The following is a 24,019-nucleotide window of genomic DNA, read 5'->3' on the forward strand; positions in this document are numbered from 1 at the left end:
CTCCCCCTCCTCCTCTTCCTCCTCCTCCTCCTCCTCTTCCCTCTGCAATTAGAGCTAACAAATTAGATTCAATAGAAAATTAGGAGAATAATGAGGTCAAGAAGGGCAGCTTGTATTGAGGTGATTTAATAAATACGACTAGGAATCCAGTGCTGCGGCGCAGAGCTCTGCTAGCAGCTGAGTGTGTTGAGATTTTGAAGAGAAACGGTTGGTTGCAAGGGCTCCGGCCCAGCCGCCCGGCTGTGTGACACGAAGACCTGGGCACAGGGACCTGATTGCCCGGGCGTGGGCCGCACACCCTGCCGCGGTTTCTCCAGACTGCACTTGCTCTGAGCCAGGAGAGCTTGGGACAGCCGGACACTGGCACGGCCAGGAAGCGAAGTCGCTCGGTCCCTTCCCCGCTTCCGGCAGCGTCCAGCCCGCTCCCCTGAGGACCGCCTGCCTCTGCTCGTGCCCGCCCACCCGGGCATCCAGCAGTCCGTCATGGCTAACCCTCAAGGCTCTTTTCACTTGCTTCGCCTTTCTTTTTTACTTTTTGATTGACACGTAAGGGTGCTGCCCCCTTGGGGTACAGTGTAGCGTTTCCGAACTGTGCGTACCTTTCAGTGGTCAGCTCAGGGTAACCAGCATATTCTTCACCTTCACCGTGCTTAGCGTTTCTCTGTAGACAGGAATCTGCTCGCCTAGCTATCTCCGATGCATGTGTGTGTTGTTGACTAGCACCGTGCCGTCCAGTCGCACCCAGGAACTTGTCCCTCTACCTAACACTGCACCCTGGGGCCAAGTGCTCACCCAGTGGGTGCTGAATGCCGTCTCCTGGAGGCGTCTTCACCCTGGAGAACCGTAGTTTGTTATGAACAAAATGTCGGCAGAGGAGGAGCGGCAGAAAGACAGGTTTCGGAGGAACCTGTGAGCAGAAGTCTCCGCTCCTCCACACCTGACCACCTCCTGCCCCGTCCGCTCACAGCTCCCACACACTCAGCTAATGAGCTGAACTCCCTCTGCAGTGCTCCTCTGGGGGAGTATGGCTTTTTAGTGAACTTTGCCTCAGGGCAAGCAGCCCAAGGATGCAGCTCTTCCCTCTGGTGTGGCAAACATCTGACAGGTTGTCTGGGCCCTGTCCCCGCGTGACGAGAGAAGCTGAGTGTGTTTGAGTTCCTGTAGATGTGAGCCCAGCGGCCTTGTCAGCAGTGTGCAAGGGGTGGACAAGGAGGAGGAAAGTTTCAAGCTCAGAGAAAAGAAAGTCGTGCTCCTTGTGTAAGGCTTGAAGATGCAATTCAAGGTAAAACAGGGCAGGAACGTGAAAGTAAAACACTCCCAAATCAGCTGGGATTCACTGACTCAGAACCACACGAGAGAATCTCGGCAGCAGCTGAGGAAGAGTCTTTCTTCCCTTTAGTTTTTCTGGGCTCAACTGAAGGTCTCTGAGGAGTTTGTTGACTGGAAGCACAGTGACAGTTGGTCTCTGCGTGCTTTCCTTAATTAGGATGGGAGACAGCTACTGCTGTTCTTCAATTTTCGGAAACCAAGAAGTTAGAAGCACGAACTTATATACTAATATCACTGATGCATCTGGCATCACATTCTCAAAAATCTGATAGGAAAATACCACAGTCTGTCTCTGAAAACGGTCATGCTCCTGAAGAGGATCTCTCTAAGGAGGAATTTAACAACAGATGAAACAGCAGCACTGTTAGAGAGCGCACACTGGTGGGCAGCAGAGAGGACCCTGCGTTCTATTTCTGACAACACTCAGCGTCTCCTACAAAGTGATGCGGGTCGTCTCGGGTCAGCACTCTGCTGCTGCATGCACTACAGGGAATCTTCCCTGTTCCTTAATCATCTGATTTAGGTTAAGCTAGGTTTTACAAGATGACTCCATTCTGATAAGTTGGAGAGAATTGATCTTTTCAAAATAAAAGAAATCAAAAGATCCCGGGTAAGCTTGTGTGAAATTCCCCAGTTTAAGCCAGCAATACAAAGATAGGATTCAGACGTATTGAAACAGCTCTGGGAACGGTGAGGAGCAGGATGGCAGGGAAACAGAAAACAAGCACACGGCTTGGAGATGGTCATGATAACTTAAGTGAGAAGCAGTCATGGCACAGAAAGGACAGGGTGGTGGAGAACAGGCCAGCGATCACCCACCCTGGGTGCCCAAGTACAGGGACAGAAGAAGTCAGAAGTCGGGATGATACTCGTATTGCTGCCTACGCCTCTGCACGTCACCACCCAGGAAGGAACAGCACAGAAGAGAGAAGCGAATGAAGGCTCCGGGTGGCGAGTTCTTCTCCTCCGTGCCCTGTAACTCAGTCTGCACCCCAAAGTGGAGAAGCCCTGTGGGCTGGAGGCCAAGACTTGCCGCCAGACTTCCGTTCCGCGTGGACGGTAGAGGAAGGGTCACCAGGTGGTGTAGAGCCCTGGGGACAGCTGATGGCTCAGGGAGCAAGCACGGACTGAGGAGGCCCTGGAAAGGAACGTGGAAGGACTGGTGGTGAAGGGGAGCAGAGCGTTTAGCGGGAAGAGACGGAGGAAGCAAGGGCAGCGGCAGAGTTGGGAAATGAGCAGAGAGTAAACAGCGTGGACAGAAGCGGAGAGGCCCCAGAGGGCCTGGCTTCCACTCAGAAGCTGGGCCATGGCTGCGGCAGCAGCGGAAACATCTCGAGAGCGAGGGAGCCCTGGTCAGACCTTGCGAGGCGTCCGGGAGATGCAGCTGCCCAGACATCCTGACCTGTCCACGTCTTGGGTCCACACCACCTCCTCCCGTTCGGGCGCCTGGGAGCGCAGGGCGTGCGATGGGGCGCAGGGCAGGAAGCTGGGGCAGGGGCAGGGGGGCCGTGGAGAAGGAAGTGATGGATGGCTTGTGCTTTAAAAAGAAAGTAAAAATGCTCCTTAGGAGAAAGAACTTACGAGACTTATTGGACAGCTTGCCTACCAGCTCTCCTCGGGGAGTAGCACCAACTGGGTGGCATAAAAGCTCAGTTAATACCTACACGCGACCATGTGGCTTCTTTGCTCGTTACAACTACACTCCCTCAGCCTGGATTTTGGAGATCCCCAACTTTCGGAGAGTGTGGACGAAACTCGCCTTGTCAGCTTCAGTGTGAGTTCCTAAGTTGACTCTGTGTTTGAGTTCTGCAGACATTGCTAAGAGATTTTAACTTGACAACCGAGGGCCGCCTTGTGTGCGGATGGTACAAACATCAAATGATCACAACTGGGCCCTGCCCTGCTTTGATATACAGGGGCTGTGGATATGAGTGGAGGAATTATTCTTGCAAACCATGAAAATGGTTGCAGGGGTCACTTGGATGAAATTACACTATTTCTTCATACACTTCTTTTAGTCAACCTTACATGTTTTGTTTGGTTTTGGGGTGGTTTTTTTGTTTTTGTTTTTGTTTTTGTTTTTGTACTGGGATCAAACTCCAGACCTTGTGCTTGTGAGGCAGGTGCAGTGCAATGAGCTACATCCCCAACCACATGTTTTCTGATTTCTTATCACATAATTGGCTATTGCTTGAAAATCAGAAGCTGTCAAACTACAGCAACTAAAACACTGGATGCCAGTTTCGTATTTTTGGTAAACGTGTGTTTCTAAGTGGATGCTAACTAATTTTCTGTCATGTAACCAGGGCCAAAGGACCATGTGGCTCACAATCCAAGGTGTGGCTGTGATTCCTTGTTTTGGCAGGTGCCCTGCCTACCTTAGTGTGGACATCTCATGTTAGACAAAAGCGGCCCTGCCTGTCCTGGAGGACAACACCGCTCCTTGGAGGGGACCTCCGGGAAGGGAGCTTCCTGGGTCCACAGGGAGTGGAGACCCAGATGGAGCACTTCTCTCTCACGCTGTTCCCACCTTTCCACCCAACTGAAGTCAGCCCAAAGCTGGTCCTGGAGCTGTGCAAGGAAAATACAGGAATAAGCACGGTGCAGGGTTCCCTACCACAGGAGCAGGCCGCCAGTGTGTTCTCTTTGCTGAAGGTTAGAGTCAGGATTTGTTAGGCTAATAATTGTATTTACATGCATGTCAGCCTCAGGTATTTCTCAGTACATAGTATCCCACTGTCCTTCTGGATCACCGCCCTCCCACTGCTTGCAGTGACTAGAACTCTCAGAAGCATGAGATGTGAGGAGTTTCGATCTCTCCATTCCCAGAGCAGCATGTCTTCCACAGGCCTGTGTGTCTGGGGCAGGAGCTGAGACCTGTCTGACCCTGAAGGCTGATGACAGAGGTCACACTGCTTCTGACCGAGGGCAAAAGCAAATCAACCCCAGAATTACCCGGGTTTAAATCAAAACAGACATCAAGGAGTGGTATTATGTAATCCGTAATTATTTCCTTTTCCATGCTGAGTCACGTCAGCCAGCCTAGAGCCGCCCAGCTTCTGGGGTGTGTAAACAACATTGCTTCCTCACAGTGCCTCAGGGTTAGGAAGAGTTCACAGAGAATTACAGGACAGTGTCCAGCGCAGACATGTAGGGATATTGCTTGGTCCTGGACCGGTCCGTATGTCACGGCCTGAATGTAGATGTCCTGCCCAAGCCTCGTGCAGTCATAGGTGGTGCCTTGGGTACTGTGTGAGTCATGGGTGCAATTCCTAACTTCACTAGCGTAATTCTGAGTGTGGCTGGGCAGATTTACTGAAGACAGAAGACCCACCCTGGTGTGGGCGGCTTGTGCCTGGATGGACTATAAAAGGGAAGGGAGGCTTGCTGCCCACTGCTTTTTTCTGCCTGCCTTGCCTGGATTGTTTCTGCCGTGCCCCCTGCTGTGCTGCCCTGTCTGGGAGCCAGCCATGGCCAGAAACCTCTGAAAACTGAGCTAACTAAACCTTTCCTCCTCCTACATGTGGGTGCCAGGCATGTTGACTGGGACAAAGTCTCAGGATTAAAGCTGCTAGACTGAGTGCTACATTTATTTGACACTCTTATGCTTCTCTCGTTTGGTGCCAGTCTTACGTTCAGCCCGGAGTTAGGGTCACCCGTATCCTCTTTCCAGCAGTGGACCAGCTTGGGCGAGAGTGATGGACACTGATGGAAGCAAACGGAGTCTCTGAAGGCCCCAAGATGGGAGAGTTCCATTTCCAGAACACTGTCCCTGTACGATTCCCTCTGCTTGATTTGTTGCATATATTTGTTTTGTTTTTGCCAAAAAACCGAAAACAATGATTTCTGTAATAGCACAACAAACTGGAAAAACGATTTTCTAAAATGCTCGGAAAAGCACCAGGAATTTAGCTCAGTGGAACTCCACCTGCCTCACAAGGGTAAGGCCCTGAGTTCAACCCCTGGGACTAGGGAAAAAAACAAAAAAAAAACAAAAAACAAAAACAGTGGAATTAAAATGCTGGTAAAGTGTGTGTGGAAATTTCACTTTAATTCCAAAATAAATTTAGGTGTGTCTATTTGTTATTCACATTTGTAAGTTATTTTGTAATCTTAGTAAATACTAACACAATTTTAACAACAAATTCAATTTTTTTAAAAGTTGGCCTCTATGTTCACATTGTAACAAGAAAGATCACAAAAAAGTTATCTTGGTCTAATTATTTTGCTTTTGCACCTAAATTCACTCACAAGCTTAGCTTCAAGCTATAAATAATTGAATTATTAAAATAAAATCAAAATAAGTTCAACTTTGGACCTTGAACCAAGCTACCACGGCGTCCTAGGAGACGGCCCGCCTACCATGTTCAGACAAGTATGGACATGCCTGGATAATGTGTTCCTCTTTTCTTTTTGGTACTGGGGATCGAACTCGGGACCTTGCACGTGTGAAGCAGGCAGTGGAACCACTGGCCCTTTTCGTTCATCTTTTCACTTAAAATTCTAAAGTTGGGAAAACACAAAGATGCTTTCCACTAAGCCACAACATAGTACAGGCTTAGCATCCCTAATACAGAAATCAAAACTGTATAATGCTTCAAAATCAAAAATTTTGAGTCATTGATCAAAAAGCTTTGGACTTTGGGACATTTCAGGTTTCAGAGTTCTGGATGGCAAATGCTAACCCAATAGTGTCTGGGAAAATATTCCCAACCAGAAAAACTCAAGTCTGAAGCACTGCTGGCCCCGAGCATTTTGAATTAGGGATACTCAACCTGTCCTCAAAAGTTAATGTTTAACTGAATTATTATTTTAGTGGGACTGCTTGTTGGCAGGAGTATTAGAATAGAACTATATTTTGAAGCAGCACACATATTTAACTAGTGTGTAGTGTGGTGGGTTTTCTACGTTTCACAATCATGCTCTGGAAGGTGACTTTGTCTTGCCTGGCACCCCTGGCACCCCTGGTACCCCAGCATCCCTGGCTGTAACTGACAGAAGCTTTGCTCCGTGGCTCTCTCTTGTAAGCATGGCCTGAAATTGAGTTTTCAAATGGAAGAACCCTGCTGGTTCCTCCACAATTTCCTAAACTCTTGCATTTGGTTTCAAAGACAAGATGAGAGAGGAGTATATGTGCGTATGTGTGTGTTGTGGTCTCAAGTTACCATATGACAAGCACAAGGGACGAAGGTGCGTGTCTCAAAGCTGCAAAGTCATGTTGTTGGCCATCTCTCTGCAGCTGGACCCCGAAGCAAGCACCATCCTGAAAGATCTTCAAGTCAGACTAAGCGGGGTGCTGGATGGGCTCAGCGTCGCCTATGGAGAAAGGTAAGGGGTTGTGTGGGGATTCAGGGCTGTGGTGCTGCCCTCACACCAGCTAAATTCACAACTGAGACTGACTCTGAAAAGCCAGAGGACCCACGGCCTCATGGTGCAGCTCCACCATGCCTGCAGGAGCTGCGCCCTTCACACAGGGCACCTGGCACTGGCTACTCCGGTTCTCACTCACTCGTCTGTTTCCCTGCTCTCCTCTGCCCATCACATCTCACACACGTGTGCAATTCCAGGGCAGAGAGCTTAGCGATGCTGTGGAGCGAGGGAGGAGGGGCGGGAGGAAGAGCTGGACACAGAGAGGACGGGGCATAGTCACGGAGTGCACACCGCGGGGCACCTGGGATGATCTCATCTCCAACCCTCAGGTTACGCCTGGATTCTTGGTGTCGGGACCCAATTACACCCGCCCACAGCCAGGAACTTGGATTCTGTGAACAACTGTACTTTCTTTTCTGTCTTTCTCTTTTTCGATCAACTTAACTTGTTTATGGCATGGAACTGAAGAAAGAGAAGTTCCTCTGGGGGAAACTTCACTTTGGTCCCGTAGCAGAAAGCAGCCACCTCATTAGCAGTGCTAAACTGCAAACCAAACCCATCTTTGAAGAAAGTCATTAATTTAAGATAGAATTTGCTTAAAGAGTGAGTTCCATAAATGTTGCCTTGTCGGTATTTTGTTCTCCAGGAAACTCTGGGAGACAAGAGCATGAACACCATTTTATTTTATGAAGGACACAGCTAAGAGGCAGTGTTGCTTCCTGCTGCCGTCTCCTGATCACAAAGTCAGAACAGGAAAGACCCCGAAAGCACCCTGTGAGGATCCAGCAGAGTGGGGAAGAGGCTGGCTCGGCTGTCTGTTGTCATCAGTTGTGTCCCCAGGAGCCACCCCACAGCACAGGTCTATGGCCTCAGCCTGAAGGCCCACAGCAGTGCCAAGGTTCAGCCTCAGCAGAGCTGGGGCAGAGGCTGCTCCGGGCCAGGCTCATGACTGGGGACCAGCGTGTCTCTCCCTCGCTGTGATTCTGGGAGGTTGTCAGAAGACTGTGCCTTCAGCTATACAGGAATCACTGGGAAAGTAGGGCAGAGGGGCCAGGAAGAGCCAGAAACACACACCACCACTTGGGGAATCGCCGGACTGTAAATACAGAATATCTAAATTTCTTTCTGTAAATGTCTGAATCATCCTGATGAGTAAATTCTCCTTGTTTTGTTTGAGGGAGGGATCTGCAGGCCGTAAAGGGTAAAACAGGCATTCTGCTGGGAAGGTGTGGCGACTTGTTTCTGAGGCTGGAGTGTGCTCTGGTCTCTGTCCCAGCAGGTGCTTGGGCCCAGAACTGACGCCCATGGTGACCCAGGTCCAGCCCCTCCTCCTCCTCCAAGCAAGGGGAAGAAAGTGGCACCTGGCTCAGTTGTACTGTTGGCAAAGCAGGCTGTGTCGCACGCTCCTTAGGACCAGCGGATTGCTGTCCCCTCATTGCTGTGAAGTGTCACATAGGGCACACGGTCCACAGCGATCCCGGGACCATGTAAGAAGCTGGCCTGGAAAGTTAGTCTGCAGCTGCCCAAAGTGAGTCTAAAGGGCAGTCGATGGCTTTAGAAATAGCCGCCTTGGTAAAGCCAGCCTGACCTGTGTCATTAGTGTTAACTGTCCGGGCCTGCAGCTGCTCAATGGCTTTTCAGGGAGCCAATGCAGCACCCAGCCACATGGACACTGAGCCCCTGGAACTGGACACTCATGGTCCCGGCCCAGGAGCCAAGGCAGTGATTCCACCGTGGTGGCACTGGAAAGATGAGAGAGCAGCAGATTTCTGCTTAGTGTTTCTCCCTGTTTGTGGCTGACACTGTGAGCACGAGTGGTAGGCCAGATGAGGGATTTTCCTAGGGATTCCGAGCCCGTTCCTGCCCGTGGTCCTCACAGAGTCTATTATTTTCTGCACCGTGTTTATTCAGGCTAATAAAGACTTTGTCAGCCCAAAAATGGATAGAAAAAAGTTATTAGACGAATTTACTAAAAATTAATAAAGATAAGTCTTTTTCAGTGAAATGTAGACATTGACTTAGCCAGAACTCATGCACAAGTAGAACCCTGCTGTGATCACCCCTGAGGATGCTCACAGTGTCTGATGCCACACCCAGCCATCATCTGATTGCAGTCACAGCGGGTCTGCTTAGCAACCTACCTTTCCCACATTTGAAGTGTGATTTCCAGAGTCTCTGCTCGGTCTCTCCCACCTCACTCCAATAGGAGTGAGTATTGATCTGGCCATTGGTGCAAAAGAAAGTCATTATCTCTGAGATGGTTCTTTCTCCAGCCAAGAGGATCACTGGCAGTCCTGGGGAATCAATTAGCTGGAAGCTGCCAACATCATGTGCCTTCCTTTTCTCTTTCCTCAACTACTACCATAGTCCCAGGTACATACTCCGCCAGCTCACCCACCCGTCCCTGCCTTCTCCTCCACTCCTGTGCTCTCCCTCCCTTCAGCCTCTGCCTGATAAAAGGCCAAATGGTCAGGGATTTCTACACCCCTGGATGGGTGCTTGGAAGATGGTATTCCACTGGACTAGATAAACAGAAAGAGAGCTAAGAAATGAGCCACGTTTCTGGACAGCTGAGATCCTAAATCCAAATGGAAGTCTGGAGAGGCGGGGGATGGTCAAGAAAGTCCAGAAGAAGTCAGAAGCCAAAGGCAGATGGGCCAAACACCATGGAGGATGCAGCATCATGCCTTGAAAATATGCTCAAAATTATGAAACACAGTGTTTATAAACCTGCCTTTACAGGACTGGAACAAGAAAAATACCCACACTGTGATCCTTTACAATCTGTTGAAAATTCCCCCTACTGGGTAAAGCCAAAACCAAAACAACTTCATTAAAATACTTCCTAATGTAAGAATAAAGTTCTCATCTTCCTATGTAAGCAAGAAGCCCTGCTTGTCCGCTTAGTGATGTTTTCAGCACCTAGGACAGCGAAAAAGAGCTCCTACACTCAGATCCATAATGCAAGCACTATTGCAAAAATTCCTCAGCCTCTTCCTACGATGAGGCACTTGTGCATTTGTGTACTTTCCAAAGAACACTGACCGTGCAGTCACTGGGTGTCCTGTAGAAGAACAAGACTGACGATTCAATGCTGAACGCAGCTGTCCGGAGGCCCGACCCTTCCCACAGCTGCAGCCACCCCGTCCTCCTGCGTGGTGTGTGAGCATGGGCCTCACTCCCCTGTTGTTGGAAATGTGGAAGTGTTGTACCTCAGCAGTGACTCTGAGTCGCTGCTGTTCACACCTCTTAGGGAGGAAGCACCACTCCGGTGCTGGCACAGAGAATGAAGAGACAGAGGCAAGATTACTCTCTGTTGGTTTATTTAAAGCTGGAGAGCCATGAGGCAGGGGAAAGAGACAGCCCATCGGTGCATCTGACCATTGTTTCTTTTTTAATCCTTTACTAAGACATCATTGGCATGCAAAATTTGTACATATTTAAATTGTACAACTTGATATTTTGATGTACGTATACATTATGAAGTACTCCCCACATTCTGGGAAGTTCTCTCTCCTCTTGACAGAGATGGCATTGTGTGTGTGCTTAGAAAATTTAAGAGCTAGTCGCTTAGAGGAGTTCTAGATGTGCAGTAAAGTGTTTAACTATTGCTCCAGGTCCCCTTTGTCCTAAGCTTTGCACCTGTGCCAAGGTGTAGAGTGTGTAGTACTGAAGACAACAAGAACCTGACTCTGTGGAGCTTCTATTCTGTGACCAACAGAGTACGCAGTGTGTCAACAAGTGGGCAGAATCACTAAGCGGCAAAATTAAGAACAGTTGAGGAATGGAGACTCACAGAAATATCATTTCACTTTGAGTGCTCAAGTAAGGACGTGGAGACAGTGATGTTTGACGTGTGCCACATAACTGAGTGCCTGGGAGGCATGAGGAGGAGGTCCTGCAAGAGCGAGCACATGCTGGTCACATCCTTGTGGCATCCAAAAGACAGCCAGGTGGCTTCTGTGGCTGGGCTGTGGGGAGCTGAGGGACAGTGACCTCAGGGACAGCTTTTGCAGCACTGTTCAGTCCGTGAAGTGCATTCCGGAGTTTGCTATACTGGATTTTGTTTATAACTTTGTTATAAATGCAGGTTTTTAACCAGGCAGGAACATGATCCAGTCTCTGTAGAGCATTAGCAGGGGTAATTAGGAAACTACTGCACATCGGCCTTTTGGCTAAGATCGAATGTAGGAAACTACTGCACACGTTCAGGAGAAAGATGCTGAGTGTTGCTGTCCAGCAGCAGTTCACTACTGAGCTAAAATCGTGATGCCGGAACTCACCGGGTCCCCAGGGGAAAGCCTTGAACGTCACTTTAGTAAAACAGCCCAGATCCAGGAGTGAGTCCTCCTGGCCTGGATTTGGAAATCAGCAGCATGGAGATGGCGCGGAAGCCACGGGACCAGACATGATTCCCAGGGAAGTGACTGCAGACAGACAAGCGTGGTCAGAGGATGGGAGTGTGGGTCACCAGATACAGTGCGGTCACATTTGAATTTCACATAGGAACGAGTAGTTTTCTAGTGTAATTATGTCCCAAGTACTACATGGACATACTTATCCCAAAAGATAAAGTGAACCACACTTAGCGAGGCACTGGCCTGTGTCTCTATGACCAACATGGCACCCGACTCCAGTGGCCCAAGAGAGTGGTCAGAGAGGAAGCCGTGGGGCGGAGCTGTGGGAGGCAGGTGGAGGTACAACCCCTCGTCCTCCCCAGAGCGGCCTGCTCCCGACCACACTCAGAAAGGCATGGGTCTAACACTGTCTGGGACAGTGGCTAGATGAGCCCCCCGGGCCGTTCAGCCTGGAAACCACGGCTTTGGGCCGTTTTTCACACCGTTTCCAAGTAGGGTTTCATTGAAACAAATTTTTTTTTGTAGTTGAACACTGAGTTTGAAAAGTGGTAGACAAGGGGGTTTCTGCCACGTAAAGCACATCGGCCTCCTTGAGGTAAAGTTAAGACAGACCTCGGCAAGAGGGTTCCTTTTATTCCACAATTTATGTTCCCTGTTTTTAGTTTTCAGCTTGGAATTGAAGAGTGCATAAAACAGATGAGCTTTGAACTCCACCAGATGAGGGCAAATGGAAGCACCGTGTCCAACAGGAACAGTGCCGCACTGGACGCAGAGATGGTGCTACGGCCTCTCATGGAGTTCTTGGACAAAACGTAAGTTTTTCTGCCCAATTTTATCTTTACTTAAATGCGTAGATTGGACTGATAAGGCTTTAAGAAAACACTGCTTCCTGTGTGTAGATTGCCACAAAGGAGTTGTAAGTGAGTTCCATAAAGAGCAGTGCATGTGATTCTTTACTGGATGGGGGAAAAAAGGAATCACAATGCAGAGGGATGGGAGAGGGAAGAAAACAAGAGGGGAGCCGCTGTTGAGAGGCAGAGCGGTAGGATCCCTGCTCATCAGCCAGCATATTTTTTCACTTTCTCCGGGACAGAGAAAGGGTTTGAATTGAGCCGGAATACCAGATTTGTGTCAGAAACCTGCTGGGGAAGAACACGGCGGAAAAGTGGTATCGCTGCCTGGCTCGGCATTTGGGGCAATGGTTCTTCACCAGCCCAGGGCAGCGAGGAGACGGGGCGGCTCCAGCCTGGAGTGAGGAGAGCACCCATGCTGGAGGGAGCGGCCTGGGGTCTTCTGGGCTGACTCAGAGTCAGCCACACTGGCACGGCGGCTGGCTGGCCTTTCTGACGTCTCCTCTCTCGGCCTGCTCAGAAGCCCTAGTTTAGTAAAGATGGAGGCCAACATGATGCGTAAGAGTGTCAGATTGGGGAGTATTTCAGCTTTTAGCCTTGGGGATGTGCAACTGTTAAAATTCATGCAAAACTTCCAAACTCTGAGAAACTCGAGTCCGAAACCCTTCTGGCCCCAGGAGTGGCCAAGGAAGGCTGCAGCTATGCTCAGAGCCAGAACCCCAGTCAGAAAAGTAAGCAGTAGTCATGAGTGCCTATGGACAGGGTCACAGGGTAATTTACCTATGCCACCTCATTAGTTATTGTCAGCAGATTAATAAGTAAAGGGCCGAGATAAAAAACAAGGCCCATAAGGTCTTTCTTTACAGTACATGTTTGCAAGGCATACCGATTAAGTTGAGTAGTTGGTACATACACATGAAACATTTTAGTTCTTCTTTATATCCCCCACAATGAATTAGAAGGAAGCAAGCTGGGAAAAATGGCACATGCCTGAACTAGCAGCAGTCTGGGAGGCTGAGACAGGAGGATTGCAAATTGGACCGCAGCAGGGCAAGTTAGCAAGATCTTGTCTCAAAAAATCAAAAGGGCTGGGGATATAGCTCGGGGTGAATGCCCTGGGTTCAGTCCCAGGTACTGCAACAGAACAAAAGCAAACAAAAAACAAGAGACGGGTAGACTGCAAGCTGGTTTTGAGAAAATCCCCTGAGAAATCATCTTATATTACAAATGCCCAGTTTCTGACTCCGTGCAGTCTCTGTAAGCAACGCGTCTCATTTCCTCACATTTCACCTTCTCCACCGAGAGCTCAGCGCTTCATACAGTGAGCCAAAAGCTCCATTCCCAGCTGGCAGTGATGAGTGGAACTGCAGGCGGGTCCACGGGGCGGCTGTGTCCACGGAGCACTCGTGCCCGTTTTGGCCCTGTCCTTGTGCTGCCCATCTGTGCAGGGTGGCACCGGATAGCACATGCACAAGCCAACCGGAAAACCAAGATCAGTTCTTAGGCTTTTCGGCAGCGCACCTGCAGCAGGGGGCTGAGTTTTCCACGTCTCAGCCTGTCTGAGGAATGTGCAGGAGGAGGGCTGTTGCTGTTCTCCTGGTCTCTACCCAGGTCTGCACTGCAAATACTCACCAGCAAGCCAACGGTGCCTCCCTAGAACAGTGGCTTCCAAGCTAATGGAGCTACAATGACTTCCATGGCTACGTCCACAGGCCTCATCCAGGGAGGGGCTTTCAATGCACTTTTACATATTAGATGTCTACATATAATATGTCAGGAGAAATACCTCCACACTGATATATATATTTTAAAATGCCTTTTTGCCTTTCATATCAATTACTTTCAAGAATAGTTATTTTATTTAAATATTGATTAAGGTCAGTTATTAAAGTTTACTATGCATGTCTTTTACTATGAAAAGAAGCAATTCTGTCTGTCAGAACCAGAGCCAGGGTGATTGTTCCTCAGTCCAAACGTAGACAGGGTACTGAGTGGGGCTGGGCGGAGGGCAGTGAGGCTGCCCTGAACCCTGCGACCCGCTCTGGTCCTCTGTGAGGCAGGCTTAACTCCTCTCCTTATGGAGCCTCACAGAGCCCAGCGTCACTAAAGTGTATTTCACGGGTGTTGCCGCAGCCCCGTGCCCCACACACACCAGGGCTTCATGCACACGCACACTCACTGTGGGCGCTGGGACGCTGGAAGGCATTCCGGGCAGGTGTGGGAAGTGTAGCCTGGCTCTGACCTTCTCTGTAGTTCGCTTTGCAGTGGTTAGGTGGGTCTCGAGGCCTGGCCTTGGGCCTTTGACTGGGGCCTCTGCCCTTTCTCTCTGCTCTGCTTTGGCCACCATGAACTAAACAGCTTGCTCTGCATGCCTTTCTGCCTTGCCATGCCTTGGAGCCAGCTGACCATAGACTGAATCCCCTTATGACGTGAGCCAAACTAACCTGTCCCCCTCGGAGATGAATGCTGGATAGTGTGTCCAGCGCCAGAAAAGCCTACTGACACACACGTCTTTACACAAAAACTGTAACTTCTCGGAGTCTACTTTCATTTCTTACATGGGTGCGACAACATGAGACACTTGTGCAGAAGGGGCTGCGCAGGTGTCATACAGATGCCAGGTGTTACATCATTATTTCACTACGGGGAAAGCTGGTGAAGGATGCTGCACTCCTGGTCAGCTTGGCGGATTTGGGTCCTTGTTTGCAGAGATGTGTACCTAAATTGTGTTGTCAGCTCAGCACCCAGTAGTGGTAAAAATGCATTCCCAGAGTTTTCGATCTGGACCATAAACACGGGCACGTATCAAAGCCGTGCTGGGGAAGGGTGCGGCTCGGGCACGTTGGAGCCTTGGCTTTAGCGCAGTGAGTGCTCTGCTGGCCACCCTGCGCATTCCGTGAGGAGTACTAGTCCCACCGTGTGTCTCCCAACGCCCAAGCAACGCCTGGTGCCCAATTGCAGAAGTTGCTCATGGCAGAGTAGATGTTAAGTATGAATGATAAAGAAGGGTTCCTTCCTTTAATTCTATGCTAATCTGTGTGCTTTGAATATTCTTCTCTCTGACCTGAAATCCCTATCATTTTAAGAACCAATTTAAGGAAATAAATTCTCAGATTTTATTTTCTACAAAATATCTACAAAATTATCTGATGTATAGAATGGGTAAATGCTTTTGATATTATGTATCTTTTTCAATAAGTGGAATTTAGCATTTGAAAATTATAAAGACCTATTCAGGTATTTGAATCTCAGTGGTTAATGTGAATTTAAGGTCAACAGTGTAACTTAATACCATGGTGAGATTTAGCGAGCTCGTGTCCTGTTTCAGATTAAGCCTGTCCGCCAAAATCTGTGAGAAGACAGTGTTGAAGCGAATTTTGAAAGAACTGTGGAAGCTGGTTCTCAACAAAATAGAAAAGCAGATTGTTCTCCCTCCTCTGACAGATCAAGGAGTAAGTACCTGAAATGTGGCTTCACTTTGAGTAATCTATACGCTGCCTTTTGTTTCAGTGACTGGTTCTAGAACATCCAGACAAAATGCTAACCAAATCTATTTAGGGAAAGTCCTTGGCATACAATTTCCTAACAGTGATTGATCAAATTGCATTTTCCTTTCCATAGTGTTACTAGCAGTCACATTTCACACTGGCTTGTCATTCCCTTACCTTTTAAAAGTGAATCCGGTTCGATTTGTAAGGTTATCTGCCCCACTTGTGCTGCTCTAAGTTTTGCTGTGAACCACAGGGATTCGGGGCGGCTGTAGGGACCGAGACTCTTGTGGAGATGTGGCAGCTTCACCGATGCTTTGCTCCATATAACTTTTCACCTTCCTGTCCCGCTGCCCTCTATTCCTGCCCCATGTAGGGGTTAAGAGAGGAGGAGCTCTCAGCGGACCTGAAGAATACGGTTGCGTCACATGCGGGAAGATAAGCCAGGACCAGGAAGGCCGGCTGGCAGCAGCGTTGGCAACGGGCAAGTGGCTGCACAGGGCCAGGAACCCTGGGCCACACACCTGAGCCAGTGAGGAGACTGCAACCTAGCGTGGGCTTTGCTTGGAGGAGTTGTGCTTCCCTGTGACCGAGGAAGAGAAATTGGGGCAAACCCTGAGTGATTACGAGCTAAACTGCGTGTCGACAACATTAATCACGCATGCCAGCCCCTATTTATCCAGTGAATTATATAGACAGAAAAATATTTTTATAAAGTACGCCAACATACAAAATCAACTGTTTTCTTGATTAACTGCCAGGGAGTGATAAAATACAGAATACTTTGCCTTTCTCTGAACGCCTGCACACGCGTTTCGAAAGGCGATGGCCCCATCTGTGGGTGGTAACCGGACAGGCAGACCACGCCAGCCTGCTCACTGCCTTGTGTGCTCCCGGCTACCCGTCCCTGCCCCCGGGGCGGACCAGTGGGCGGTGTCGGCTCCACCTAGGAGCACTGGTCCTGCGGAAGTCTCTGGATCAGAGGTTCTGGGACACAGCAGAGCCCTAACTTCAGTGGAGAGGAGCGAGTGTTCCTGCTGCTGCACACAAAACTTGTCAAGGCAAAGGGCAGGGGTTTGCAGACTCTCCGGAGACTTACTAGCCAGGTCCCCCGTGGGAATCCCACTTCCTGTGCCCCAGGCCCTGCCGGGCACTGCTCCTGCCCACATTTCATCAAGCAGCAATTACTATTTTAATAGCTCTTCAATAGCAAATTCCCACGACTTTGGCTGCCTTGCCCGCTGCTATTTCCCCCATAAACCTTACGATTTCAGTGTGCCATTCTGAAGAATACGAGGCTTAAGTATATAAATACGTATAAATTTAAATATATAAAAGCTGTAACCACACAAAGGCTCTCCATAATGTTTCTTTGTCTGTACAGAGGCTTTTCCTACAGCAGATTACCCTCACGGACCTTCCTGACCATCCGTACCTCCGTGTGAACCTGTACCATTCCCTCACTCTCTACTCACAGAGTGAATAGTATTGAGCTTCTCACTGTGGGCACTGTGCTGGGTGCTGGCAGTAAAACCTGAGCAAACTCAGCCATGGACCCTGCTGTCATGAACCAGGGCCCCTGATTCCCTAATGACTGCACACCCTTCAATAAAAAGAGCATGGAGAATACCAACTCGATTTCCTTTACTTGGGGCACATGCCCAGCTGGTAATGCCTGTGGCCATGCTAGGTGCTGTTCCGTCACCGGGTAGCCGCCTGCCCACTCTGGAGCCAAGGGAGGTGACCAGGCACCCACTGTCTCCTGTGGCTGTGGAGGAAGCGCTGGCCGAGGGACAGTGAGAGGCAGGTGGCCACTGAGTGGCCCCATTCCAGGGGAGCCACTCCCCTTCCCCAGCCCCACGGCTTGACGCTTTTGCAGATGTATTTGCAGAGAAAGAGTAGGAGTTGCCTCTGCTAACCTGTGCGTAAGGGGCAGGTGCCGGTGAGGATAGCCGTGTGCTGGACGGGCCTCTCTGTCCCACTCTTTCAAATGGGCGATAAGGACCAAGGACATGAGGGCCACCAGTGCATCACAGCAAACAAGGAAGCACTCACTGGCCACTTTCCTGCTGCGGCTGACACTGGAGGTGCTGGGTCTGACCTGCCTTTTCTTTTCCTCTGTGTGTTTCCAGGGACCTCAGATGATTTTCATCGCAGCGAAAGACCTTGGGCAGTTATCCAAACTGAAGGTAAGAGAGTGAGGGAGCTGAGGCCCGAGAGCTGGGGTGCTGACACACACCCGCGCAGCCACCCCTCCCTGCCCTAGTGACACCATGCCTGGTGGTGTCTGTGGCCTCACGACCACCCTGAGGAGTTGGAACTTTGTACTGCAGACCTCAGGTGGTTACTTTTGGAGCAAATTAGTGCACATACTTTCTCTCACATGCCAGCAGAGGCAGAACGGAGCACTGCATGGAAACCCACAGAAGTCTAGGAAAGCCCTCAAGTCGGAAAACACCCACAGAAACCCTCAGCTCTCACCCCAACAAGGCTCTGAGCACGTTGTTGTGCTCAGCCCCAGCTGTAGAGAGCACTGTGGACTCCCAGGGCATCAAAGTTCTGTGTACAGGAACCCTCAGGCTCCCAGCAGTAGGCCCGAGGCACAGAGACCCTGAGGGTGTGTGCCTTCCCATGGGAACCTCAGTTCAGGGAAACAAACAGTGCCCTTTTATCCCCAAGATTTTGCATTTTGGTAAATTCTCTTATAATTCTTAAGGAGAAGTATGAATAAAATAGCCTAAAAAGGTCATTTCAAGAGCACTAAAATAATCTGAAGGGCTAGAACTAAAAGCTTGTTATCCATAGCTGATGAGAAGAACACAGCTCGGTCCTGTTCTGGATCACAGCACTCATTACTGACCCTTGCTAGTTTATGTGAAAATTGAGGGTCCATCCAGGTGTTCCCACAGCCCCTGAGTCCTCTGCAGTCAGACATAAAATATGGAAACTGCAACTGGCACCAAGAGCTTTAAACTTTACAGAGCTAATTACAATTACTCTTATATTGCCATTTCCTTTTTCAAAAATTATAAACCACTTTAAAATTCAGTGTATTGGTCTGAGAGCAGATTTAATCTGCTGGAAAGATGCTATTTGAAACTATTGTACTGATGGGTCATTTCACAACTCCTACATATAAATATTAATAGATGCCTACCTTCCTTAAGAGAGAGCACAAGATCAAGGAAGACAGGACAATGTGGGGAGCTACTGTAACTGTTTTTCTGCATTTGGCTAGGATTTAGGATTACAAAACAAATATTCAACAGATCAGTGTGCTGATTACTTCACAGTCGGAAACTTCATGACACATGTACGTTAGGCTCCCTGACAGCACTGTTTAATGCGTCTGATTCACCTGACGTAAAGTAAACACATGGGCATATTTCTGGATGACCAATGCGATGTCGGAAACACTTGGTGACATGCAAGTGGCTGAGTCTGTGGCATTTTGGGGGTCAATGACCCATCTGCTGTCCTCTGAATGAGCTATTGTTACATCCCAGAAAATTATTTCTAGCAAGAAGTAAATTTGCATAGCACGACACACGTCATTTATTAGTGTGCGGTGACGAAGACTGTGATAACAGTCGGTCGTGATTAAACGGTCGGTCGATGTGGGGAGACCACCTTGACTGACACAGAATCTCCACCTCTGCTGGCCTCAGCCCTTCCCTCCTGCATGGCAGGCGCCCCGCTCCTCCTGAGTCCTGCGGCCTTGCACATAGCAAATGGTCTCCTGTGAGGGAGTTGAAGTCCCTGCCTCAGAGAAAGAAGCACCAGAAGGGCCTGGACGCAGACCGCACGTTCCCAGCAGTGTCCAGAGACAGTGGTCCGCTCACGCACAGCCAGCCCTCTGAGGTTCCCCAGAGGTCCCAACAGCAGTTACTGCCAGGCAGGTGCCTCCCAGATGCAGCGTGGAGGGGCAGGTGGGAGGCAGCTGATCTCCAGAAGCCACAGCATCCTTGGAATAACGGAAAGAGAAGAGGTAACACAGGCCCGGGTGCTGGAGCTCTGTGCGCTGCGCTGAAACGCACAGCCAGGGCGTGGGGAGGCCCTGTGCCTGCCGGCCTGGAGAGTCCGCGGGAGTTGCGCGCCCCTTGGCAGTCGCCGGTCCAGGCACACGGTCAGCATGAGCCCCAGACAGACCGCAGCCTGCCGCCCACTCTCCTGGGACAGCAGGGCACAGATAAGGGCTCTGTAAAGGTGTGCTGCCTGTTGTCCAGTGCAGCGGCGGGGGGCACTTCTCTTTCTTTACTATTTTCTCCACCTTCATGCAATCTTTTCTCTAAATAAGCTATGAATATTGGGTTGAGACAGACAACAGTGAGCGATGAAGAAAATCCATTGTAAAGTGAAATCAGTTCCAAAATATTAAAACGATTATAAAACACTAAAAACCTCCACAGCCAAACCCAGTTGGTTCTTGGGGCTCTTCTCAGGAATGACACCTCTCAGGGAGCCTGGGCGGACGAGGGGCCGAGACTGTGGGCAGCAATGGGGAGGCTGAGATTCGCCCCGATCCCTCCCGAGTTGGGCAGCACCCAGCACCGAAAGGCCCAGACACGGGCTTTTGAGTTCCTTCATCTACTTTTCTAACATTAACTTTTAGTGAAAATAAAGCCACTTCTCTGGAAAAGCACTGCTTTTATCAAGTAGGCAGCAGTTCCTCCTCTCGCAAATGGGAATTTAGTGAATATCCTGCAAAAGAATCACTCGCAGTTGTACCCACTGGGCAGGAAGTGTGGGTGGGTGTGAAGGGTATGAGACTGGCAGTCTGAGAGCTGACTGACGGATGGACCTGTTTTCCAGGAGCACATGAGCCGGGAGGACGCCCGGGGCCTGACACCCAGGCAGTGCGCCGTCCTGGAGGAGACCCTGGCCACCATCAAGGTGAGGAGGCCAGCCCCACCCTGTGGCGTGTGCCTGCCCGGCCCCGAGGCTAGGAATTTCCTCCAGAGTGAGACGCACCCCTTCCCACTCTTAGCCTGCGTCCTTCACCCTGAAAAGGCAAGGTCCCTCTGTTGTGACTCGGTCCTGAAGTCAGACGTGTCTCCAGACCTGGTCGAACTGATGGTTCAGGGTCCTTGGGGTGAGAATTTGCTTTTCCCCTCTCTACGCTTGTTGAAATGAATTTTGAAACTTTCTACTCTCTCGGTAATGCAATAGATTGGTTTTATTTTCTGTCGGAAATCAGAGGCGTTGCCTTGCGGGCACTGAGCTCTCAGAGCCCAAGCTGATCGGCAGCTGAGTGCATGCTCCTCCAGGGGCCCGAACCCTGCTCCCCATCACTCCCGCTGTGGGCAGGCAAGCAGCGCACGTCTGTGTGGCCTTTATGCCTCCCGTTCTCTGGAGAGCTGTGCTGTGCCTGAGGGGTGAGCACTGGGCGGCGGAGACCTGCTGGGGACGGGGCACCCAGAGCGCGGCACCGAGACTTCTGACTGCGTGGCTGCTGCCGGCATTTGTCCTGAGGCTGCGGCCTCTGTGCCTCCAGGTTGAAACGGAAGGTGAAGAAGCCGAGCCGGCCGCATGTCAGTTCAGGCGGGGAGAGAACAGAACCGGGTGTGAAGGAGCCAGCAGAGTCTCTGTCGGGAAATGTGGTGATTTGGCAAAATCATTTTGAGGGAAAATAGAAGACAAAAATACAGGGAAAGTTCAAGACCAATTCTTCCTGAAAAGTATTTGGCAATATCTGAGTAAGAATGGACTTGTGTTTGGAGCCGCAGCAATGGCTATGTCTAGGAAAGCATCCCTAGAAAAAATAAAGGCCGGAGCAAGTCTGCTGAAGGTTTTGTAAGTGAGCCCTCCCCTGGGTGGTTTTCGAGAGAATGTTGCATGACTCAGAGACAGGAAAGGAATATGTTTCGTGGCAATGAGGAGAGGCAGTCAGTGCGTCCTGGCCCAGCCCGGCATTTCTCTGGTGGCCCCTGGTGAGGCCAGGACGCCACTGCCCCAGGCTGAGTCCCCCAAACCCCAAGACAGACCTGGCCCCAAGCAAGTCTCTCCAATCTGCACCTTGGCTGCTCCAATACCCTCCTGGGTCCAGTTCTGAAAACTCTCAGACCTGCCCACCACCAAGCTCTTTTCCTGTTCTTTGGCACAATTGAGTCCGGTTAGTGTGTCCAAGTCACGGCCCTCTCTTCCCGACTGGAGTCTGAGCTTGTCCTCCTGAGCCCACGGTCGGGTCCCTGGTCCCCTCGTCCCTCCTTTCTGGGATGCCACATCTCTGCCCACTCCCTGGTAGACGGCCCGTCTCCTGGGGTTGTGAGCTGATGTCTGCCACTGGCTTGGGAAAGCCCTGTCTTCCTCCAGTTTGTCTGCCTCAAGGCTTGCCCACACCTGTCCTGCCACTCAGGAACTCTGGTACTGACTGTGGAGTCACTCAGCACTCAGACAGGACAAGAATAATCAGCCACACTTTGCAGATGAAAAACTGGAGGCAAGGACACCTGGGTTTTGTCCACCACTGCAGTGCCACTAGTAATTTGCAGAGCTGAGAGACTCCAAAGCCAGCGTCCCAGTTCCTTATTCTACGGTTTACAAAGTGTGGGTAAAACACAGCAGGCCAAAATAGACCATGTTGCATTGGAAAATTTTGATTACTTCAATTATTTTCTAATTATTGAAAAACAACTTAAAGTCTCTATAAAAGTATCCATGAAAATATGAATTCACTGAGACAGTTAAACTGCACCCGAGCTGCCAGTCTCAGAGCTTCAGTTCTGAGGAGCACGGACCACGGCACAGAGAACAGAAACCGTGGTCACTGGCCACACAGGGCTGCCGGGCGTGGACACGTTTCCCTGGCCTGCTAACCAGCTGGACTGGTGGTGTTTGAAAGCGGAAGGAGCAAGAGGGGAACCCACTTGAAAGGTGCTCACTGCCTTGGCAGTTTCCGGAGCCACATAGCGACGGTGGCTTCTTTCCTCGGGAAATCTGACCTGCTCCTGAAGGCGCAAATCCAAAGGCTGAAGACAATTCTCAAATCTCGAACAACCCTCAGATTACTTTGTGATGAAGTTTGAAATATACAGAATAATACTAGCTGCTTCCGGACTTCCTGGACCACTCCCTATGCGGACCTGAACACCCACACCGCAAGATGTGCGGGGAGATGTTTGAGCTCAGGGAACAGCGACTCTGAGCCTTCTCTGAAAACAGCAAACATGTAGGGCCCAGCCTCTAGAAGTCTGCATTTGTTAGTATAAAGAAACTTACACCAAACATGAATTCAAATACAGCTCTGGAAGTTACTTTCCCCTTCTTACTCAGCCGTAGAGAGCACGTTCCTTCTACACAAGATTCTTGACAAACAGCTGAGTTTGACTTTGAACCACATCTTAGGAATGTCTGAGCCCGCTGAGATCTGGTCCCTTCCTGCTCTCTATGCCTCTCAGCATCTCTTTTAAATCATCACAAGTAAAGTTTTCACATTATTTCAAATTCAGCACATGGGCAAAACAAAATAATCACCTCGTTTCCAGTATTGCAACTGAAAAATCACTTGACAGCTTACTGTAAGGAGAAAGAGTGAGTCAGACGGAGAGAGGTCTGGCCTCACACCTAGGAACAGAGACGTGCACAGGGAGCGACGGAAGGAATTGGGAATGGCGCTCTGAGGAAGCTGTGAACAGTGTTGCGTTTGCTGTGGGTGTCTGGGGGAGTCGTCCGCCCAGAGGACCCTCTGGTGATTGCTAGGAAGGAGGGCTGCAGAGCGTTCTAGGGCCTGGCAGGGTGCTGAGTGGCCCCAGTGAAGGCATCGGCAGCCTAGAAGCGTATGCGGGGAGGAGAGGGTCGCCCGGCAGGACGGAGGGCGTCCACCCACCGGAGCCAGTCGCTGAGGCTGGATGCCAGGGGAGACCCAACTGAGTTTGTCTGCAAAAGGGAGGCGCTGAGGCACGTTCCAGGAGCAGCTATCCGATCGGGCGTACAGAAGGGGTTTCAAGGAAGTCAGCACCATTTCTCAGGATCCGTCAGACCCTTTCTAAAAACGAGAGGGTCGGGGTGGGTTATGCTTGCACCTAGACTTGCAGAATGAACCGTCTGGGTGGATTTGCCAGAAATGTGACACAAGAGTGAGGATAGAAAACTGCTACCAAAATAACGTCAAGAAAACCAAGAAGGAAATTCCTACTGCGATCTTGTGAAGAAACATTAACATGTTCCCATGAGTCAGTAAAATAGATTTTGAAAAAAAAAAGATTTTGAAAGATAAACAGTATATGACAAATATGAAGAGTTAAGAGAATTTTATTTGGATTGCAGAAAGAATGGCTTGCTAAGCACACACTGAGCCTTTATCCTGACTTCTTACTTAGCAGTACTCTATCTCAAAAGTCACAGCCGGGTAGAAAGCATTGCATTTTCTGCAGGTTCATGAAAAATAAAACAGGAAAGAAAACTTGTTACTTTTCAAGGTAAAGAAAATGATACTTTGTAACGGCTCTTTCCATTTCCCATTTGAATGCAGTAGGAACAGTGTATTAAGGTGATGGGGTGGATGGCGTCATGACGTTAGGAGAGGGGCGTGGACGCACTGGGAAGCCAGCACCTGACCTTCTGGAGAATCCAGCAGCAGAAGGATGAGGCAGCCTGAGGGGAGCCCCATGGAGGTGGTGCAGCT

At 50.0% G+C, this 24,019-nt stretch overlaps 1 protein-coding gene across 1 annotated transcript in view; it reads left to right on the forward strand.

Annotated features, from left to right (window-relative positions):
* The window catches only part of Unc13c (unc-13 homolog C), a 377,980-nt gene that overhangs the window by 310,136 nt on the left and 43,825 nt on the right, over positions 1-24,019 (forward strand). Inside the window, exons 25-29 of the mRNA XM_019205246.2 lie at positions 6,569-6,657; positions 11,720-11,869; positions 15,237-15,360; positions 17,529-17,585; positions 20,209-20,289. Of these exons, the coding sequence (XP_019060791.1) occupies positions 6,569-6,657; positions 11,720-11,869; positions 15,237-15,360; positions 17,529-17,585; positions 20,209-20,289 (501 nt within the window). The remainder of the gene's footprint in view (positions 1-6,568; positions 6,658-11,719; positions 11,870-15,236; positions 15,361-17,528; positions 17,586-20,208; positions 20,290-24,019) is intronic.

Source organism: Fukomys damarensis, unplaced genomic scaffold (genome assembly GCF_012274545.1).
Source record: "Fukomys damarensis isolate Sample0158 unplaced genomic scaffold, DMR_v1.0_HiC HiC_scaffold_17, whole genome shotgun sequence".
NCBI classification, from domain to species: domain Eukaryota; kingdom Metazoa; phylum Chordata; class Mammalia; order Rodentia; family Bathyergidae; genus Fukomys; species Fukomys damarensis.